Source organism: Aythya fuligula, chromosome 22 (assembly GCF_009819795.1).
Source record: "Aythya fuligula isolate bAytFul2 chromosome 22, bAytFul2.pri, whole genome shotgun sequence".
Classification (NCBI taxonomy): domain Eukaryota; kingdom Metazoa; phylum Chordata; class Aves; order Anseriformes; family Anatidae; genus Aythya; species Aythya fuligula.
In genome coordinates, this window is record NC_045580.1 from 432,319 (window position 1) to 438,990 (window position 6,672).

The 6,672-nt window shown below is 61.3% G+C and overlaps 1 protein-coding gene across 1 annotated transcript; it reads left to right on the top strand.

Moving 5' to 3' along the window:
* Positions 1 to 4,287: 4,287 nt before the first annotated feature.
* Positions 4,288 to 5,341, top strand: TIRAP (TIR domain containing adaptor protein). The gene is made up of 3 exons (XM_032201723.1): positions 4,288 to 4,330; positions 4,504 to 5,109; positions 5,295 to 5,341. The coding sequence occupies exons 1-3, from the start codon at positions 4,288 to 4,290 to the stop codon at positions 5,339 to 5,341; spliced, it is 696 nt and encodes a 231-aa protein (XP_032057614.1).
* The last annotated feature ends 1,331 nt before the right edge of the window (positions 5,342 to 6,672 follow it).

Sequence of the window (6,672 nt, forward strand, 5' to 3'; positions counted from 1 at the left end):
GCCAAGCCCCGCGCAGGCGCCCCGCGGCCCCGCCCCCGGAGGGCTGTGGGTGGGAGAACGGAAAGCGATTGGCCCTCCCCCTTCGCCAACCGCCATGCCATTGGCTCGTAGAGAAAGAGGGCGGGGCTTTCCTCCTGCAGGAAGGGGGAGAAGGGGGCGCGTGCGTGAGAATTAGCTTTGTTCTCACGATACTTCGAGGAGGTATAAAAGGCGCATGCGCATGCGCATGGCAGTTTGGCTCTGGGCACGGTGGGGGGAGGTTCGCTCCTGTACCTGCCCGCATGAGGGAGCTGGGACCGGGTGGGTCAGGGGGAAGAATCTGCGGGGAGGGCCCCGGGACTCTCCCTGGAGGCTGTGCCGGGGGAGGGAGCTGAAAGGGGCCGGTCTGCAGGCTGGCACCTGCCGGTTCCTGGGGACCCCGGGGCAGCCCCGCGGGTGCCGGGTGCTGCTCGGGGCGTGCCGGTGCTCGGGGTTCCCGGGTGGGGCCGGCTCACGGCAGCCCGTGACTCACCGTGCCCCGGGGCAGGGCCTCGGGCGTGCTGCGGGGCCTCCCCTCCCCGCGATGGGGTGGCAGCTGCCGTGAAACCACCGCTCCCAAGTCACGTTCGATTGAACGCGTTTTTAGTATCGTTAGTTATTTTTAAAGTTTTACTGAAAAGCGCAGTTTAGAATACTAGAAAATATTTTTCAAGATACTTCTGAGCTGAATAGCCTCTGACTTGGGTTATTCCATAAATAAAGGAATGGAAAATTCTCATTTAGAACTTGTGGTGGTGGTGGTTGTTGGTCATTTTTTGAGAGGAAAAAAAAAAAAAGTAATGGATAAAATGCTGTTTTACAACCTCTTTTCCTCTTTGAGGAATCCCAGCAGGCACCGGCTCGATGTCAGAAGCCTGATGAGCGTTCAGCAGAAGGGCTGAGCGAAGCGCTGTTAGACACCACGCAGACTGCCCCAGAGCCCTGCCCAGCTTTGGGTTTCTTCCACCCCAACCCGCCCTGTGCTCCGCAGTGTGAGGGGCAGGGGGGTGCCCACGCGGCCTCCTGGGGCTGGTGGATGTGTGCGGTGGGGAAGCCCTTGGGGACAGGGAGGTATTTCCTACTGTACCGGGCAGTGGCTCAGGGCTGCCCCCCTCACCCGGTGGGCGTTGTGCCTGCTGATTGTACGCTCTTGCAGAAAGCGTAACTGGGAGGGTATGGGGGGGCAATGGGGGCTGGCCCTGACCACCCCCCTGCTCACCCACTCTTGGGTTGCTTTGCAAGTAGAAAGGCAAAAAATCCCCCAAGCACAGCTCCTCAGCCCCCCTGGTAAACCCCTTCCAGGCTCCACCAGATCCCAGCTGACAGGTGCCTGAATTTGAGGTAGGGGCTGAGTGGTTGCTGCTGAGGGGAGGGGGTGCAGCAGCCCCAGGGGACGGGGTGTGCTCAGTGTCCCTCATTCTGCTCCAGGATGAACGGCGTCAGAGCTGCTGAGCTCCTGCAGGAGCTGCGGGGCTGTTGTGGTGATGCTGAGGGTGAAACCAGCCCACGCTCACCCCAAAGGTGCTGGTGGCAGCGTGTGGGGTCCAGGGTGAAGATGGGGGTAAGGGGGGAGCACGGCTGCTGCCAGGCTGTCGTGCAGATGGGGGCTTTTGTGGAACCGGTGTCTGGAGCTGTGTTTCGTAGTGGGGATCAGCTTAGTTTGCAGGTGGGAAAGTGCCAATTTAAGCATTTGGAGGTGGGCTCCTGCATTGCCAGCACGGGGGTAAACACCCCAAAAAGGCAGATGGGGGGGGGTGACACATTTGTGCTCTACCCGCAGCAGTGTGACGATCTCAGGTGGGATCTGTGAATCTCTAGTTTGTGTGGGGGTTGTGGCGGAGAACCACCTTGTTTGCTGCCCTCAGCTCCTGCTTTGCACAGAGCTGGTCTGCCCGAGTGCCCTCGCCCCTGTGCAGCAAGCAAGGCAGGGGATTAGCCCCCCCACCCCAAACAGTCTGTAGTCCATCCACATTCCTCGAGGCAAACGATTACAAAACCTGATGTCAGGCAAGGAAAAACATGCCTGAGCTCACATCTGTCTGGCCACGCCATTTTTTGGCACTTGGAGCCAGGGACAGGAGAAGGGGGACTGGGGAAACTGGGGTCCCTGGGGGACGTGCAGGGGGATGGAGGCTGGCTGCCAGCCCCAAGGTGCCGTCCTCGCCCGTGACTGTGTTGGCAGGGATGGCCCCGTGGCGGATGTGGGAGGGAGGGAGGCCCCGGGGAGGGCTGGCCTCCTGGCCAAGGATCGCTGCCGACTTCCCCTGCCTCCGCTTCCGCACCTGAGCCACCAGCTGCTCCGCTCAGCAGCGGCGCCCCAGCCCCACAGCGGGCCCCCGAGGGACGGGGCAGCTCATCCACGCTGCCCGTGGGTGTCCCCGTACCCCCCTCGGGGCGGAGGGGACGGGACAGGGCCTCTGTCGGGGACCACGGAGGGGCGAGGAGGAAGCTGCAGGGATCGCCCAGCCTCGCTGTTCGCGGTGGATCCCATTAGGCTCCAGAGTGAACGTGCCCTACCTGACTGCTCCTCTCCCACCTAGGTGATCCTGCTGCCTACCGCAGGCCATGCTGCCGGCCCGGGGCTGATGTATCCCCCTTCCCTGTGCCGGTGTCTGCTGCATCCCAGGTGGGTGTCCCCAGCTCCTGGCCCTGCTGAGCCATTTGCAGGCTGCTCTCTGAAGCTGTGCTCACACTTATCTTGCTATTACTAAGCAGGGGCTTGCCCTGGGAGTGTGGTTTCCGTGGGCGAGGTTGTGCGTGCTGCACCACTGCTGCTGGGTCGCTTGTGGGACTGTGGGCTTTGCCGGTGCTCACCCAACACTGTACTCCTTTTTTTGGGGTGAAAGGCTTTGGCGTGACTCAGGATGCTTTGTTTCGGAAGAGGTGATGCAAGCATGGAAAACTGCAGAGTGAGGGGAGGTGTTGAAACAAGCAGGAGCACGCTGGCTCCTCGTGCTTGTCCACCTCTTCTGGCTGCTGCTCGCGTGCACAGGAGCGTGCCCCTTGCCTGGGTTGCTGTGGGTGAGCCCCGGAGCATCCCCAATGCCTCTGAGCCCTCCCCTGGTTTTCATCCTCACCTTGTGCCCAATGGGCACAGGGAGCCGCCACGTTCAGATGTATTTTTTTGGGGGGGAAGCACCCATCAGGCACGAGGTGCTGGGCTGAGCATCACTGAGGGTGCACAGATGCAGACCGCAGAGAGCAGCGCTGCTGTTCGAGGGGCTTGTGGGGGCTGATCCCCACTTCTCCTGTCCCTACAGGATCCTTTCCCATCCTTAGACTCCGTCTGGCCCCACTCCGGGAATGAGGGTCTCTGCCACCCCTCAGCTCTTGGCATCGTGCACTGCAGGTGAGGGTCTTGCCCGAGGAGGGTCCCAAAATGCGGTGCTCGGGAGCAAAGCACTGGGAGGGCAGAGCTGGGGGGGGTTCAGCGATCACGAGAGCTCAAAGGGACACTGCTTAAAGGCATGTCTGGGGTCAGGTCCAAAGTGTTGCTCTGTGGGAAATTTGGGGTGAACGTGGGGTCTGTCCCTGTGGGGGCTCAGTGCCCGCACAGGGAGCGGTGCTGGTGTTTTCTAGGAAGGCTCGGCTTGAAGCTGCAGCCTGGCCAGGTCACACAGCACAGGCACGGAAGCATTGGGCAATGCCAACGCGTTGCTACGGCACACGCCAGTGGCAGGTGGGGAGCCAAAAGCTGGGGCTCCCCTGCTCCTCGTCCTGCAGCAAGGAGTTTGGGGTGATAAATCGAGCTGACTGGCGGCTGCCCCAGCAACGTGTCCCTCCCCAAGCCCCCTTTTCCCACCCGATCCCCCAGGTTGTGGTGAGGCACCCGTGTGCAGCCTGTGCCGAGTACAAGGGGAAGTGAGTCTGTTCCTCTGTTCCTTTCACTAAAGTGTGTTTAGGGGAATTGGCTCCCTGGGGCGGATGCTGTGGCTGCATCCCAGCACGAGAGCAGCCCTGTGTGCTTTGGGGACGAGCCCCCCAACGGCTGCACCGTTGTGGGGTGCCACCAAGCTGAGCATCCCTGGGTGCATTGTGCTTTTTTCCCCCTGCCCCGTTTCTGCCTGCAGGAGAGGTTTCATGTGGGAGATCTGCGGCTGAGCGGCACGCTGCCTGTTATGGCTGGTGAGCGTGGGTTTTGGTCACTTTGCTGGGACGGGGGGAGCTGAAGGAGAACCAGCCCTGTCTGTCTGCTGGCCTGGCGGAGGCTTCGCTGCTCTGCCGTGGGTGAGGAGAAGTGGGGAAGAAGCCCCGTGGCTCTCCGGCAAAATGTGGGGATGCCCGGAGCCCGGCAGTCGGGTGGCTGATCGATGTGAGAGCATTCAGACTTCAACAAGAGCCGAGTGCTTAGGGGCGCAAGGCAAAGGGCTGCTCGGGGGATGCAGCTTGGGGTTCAGGGTGGCTTTTTTGTGACAGGCTTGAGGTCTGGCACAGCTCTGAGATTTCCCCCCCAAGAACATTCCCACTGTCCCCCTGCCTCCACAGGGTGGTTTAGGCGGCTCCTGCAGAAGCCCAGGCAGAGCTCCAGCCTCACGGGGAGCAGTCAGAATGCCAGCACCGGGTGTTCGGCTTCCTCATCACCCTCCTCCTCCTCTTCAGCCAGGAGCTCCAGCTCCTCCGCCGGCACTGCCATGCCTCGGGCTGGCCGCCTGGCAGCAGTGGACATCAGCAGCTCGGGCAGTGCCCGCTGGGCCAAGAGCTATGACGTGTGCATCTGCCACAGTGAGGTGGACCTGGAATTTGTGGAGGAGCTGGTGTCCTACTTAGAGAGCCAGCCCCAGAGCTTCCGCTGCTTCCTCCAGCTGCGGGACGCCGTGGCAGGCAGCGCCATCATGACGGAGCTGTGCGATGCCGTGCAGAACAGCCACTGCTGGGTGATGCTCATCACCCCCAGCTTTCTCCAGGACCCCTGGTGCAAGTACCAGATGCACCAGGCGCTGGCTGAGGCCCCGATGTCCAATGGGCGCACCATCCCCGTGCTGAAGGACATTGACAGGAAGGACTACCCCAGGGAGCTGCGAAATCTTTACTACATCTCCACGGTGCTCAAGGAGAACAGCTTCAGGCAGATCAGAGACACTGTCCTGCACTGTGAGTACCCCTTGTACCATGGGATGGGATGCTGCCCGTCTCCCCAAATACCCCTTAGATGTGGAGTGGGGAGGGAAAGGCCATAGGAAAGGGCTCGGTACTTGTGCCCCGTTCTTGTAGATTGTTTATGTAGTTTATCAGAGATCGATCGGCATGCTAACAAGGCCTGTGCACTGCCTCCGCAGACCTGGAAGAGCTGTGCCGGAGCTCTGCAAGCGGGACAGAGCAGTGACACTGAGGACACGGGCACCTGGGTGAAGATGGAGGCATCTCTGTGGGCATTTCAGAGCCGTGGAAGTTACTGGGCACAGAACCGCAGGAGCTACTGGAGCCTGGAGATGAAGCAGTGCTGCTCAGGGCAGACCTGGGACCTGAAGACGGGGAAGCCCATGGGCCAGCAGCAGCACAGCGTCTACCACGTCCCCATGACACTGCCAGGCTGCTGTTGTGCCTGTACCCTGCCCTGCTGCCCCACCACGGGGCTTGGTCTCAGTGGGGATGAGGATGGGGGCAGCGCATTTCTTGAGGTCACACAAACACTAAGCTCCCACCTAGGGTGGGTTCAGCACACGAGGGGTCCTCAGCATCCTCCAGCGTCGTCCACCAGGGACAAGGATGCTCGGGGAGGTTGGACACTCCTGTACCCTGCATGAGCTGACATCACTGGAGTGTGTTTGCACTGGTTGATTCAGGTTGCGTGTGGAGAAATGCAGAAGTTTTATGTTTTAATCCGTCTGATGTGTTTTTTATTTGTTTGTGTTTTTTTTTTTTTTTTTCTTCTTGTGGGGGTCTATAAGGAGCCCTGGGTGGGTGGCTGGCCATTGTCTGGTTGGGTAGGGAGGCCCTGCCACCTCCTTACACCCCGTGGCAGGGAGGGTGCTGTGGGTGCTGGTGGCTCCTGGCGAACACCAGTTGCAGGCACCTGCAGGTACATGGGGGTCTGGGGCCACAGCTATGGGGCTGTGAGGCCACGGGAGTACAGGCTGAGGGCTGTAAGGCCTGAGGCCACAGGGCCCTGGGGGCCATGGGGCTATGAGGCCTGGAGCTACAGGGCTGGTGCTGTAGGAATGGGCTGATGGGGCCTGGAGGCACGGAGCTGTGGGACTGTGGGGCCATAAGGGTCTATGAGGCTGGAGATGTAGGGCCAGGCTATGGGGTCTGTATGTGCCCACAGCCCTGTGAAGCTGGAGCTATAGGACTGGGATATGGCTGTATATGTGCCCAAGGAACTGTGAGGCTGAATCTATGGGGCAGGGGCTATGAGGCATGGAGTGTAGGGCTGGTCTATGGTTGTATATGTGCCCGTGGCCCTGTGAGGCTGGATCTATAGGTCAGGGATATGGGTGTATATGGTCCCATGGCCCCATGAGGCTGGATCTATAGGGTCCCACGGCCCCATGAGGCTGGATCTATAGGGCAGGGGCTGTGAGGCCCGCAGCTGCGGGGCTGGCCGATGTCCCTCCCTCACATCCCCGCGGCTCCTGTGCCGCCCCGGGGCTGTGCGGGGAGCCCGCCGGCCCGGCAGGGGGCGCAGTCCCCGGGCGCGGCCGCTCCTCTCGGCGG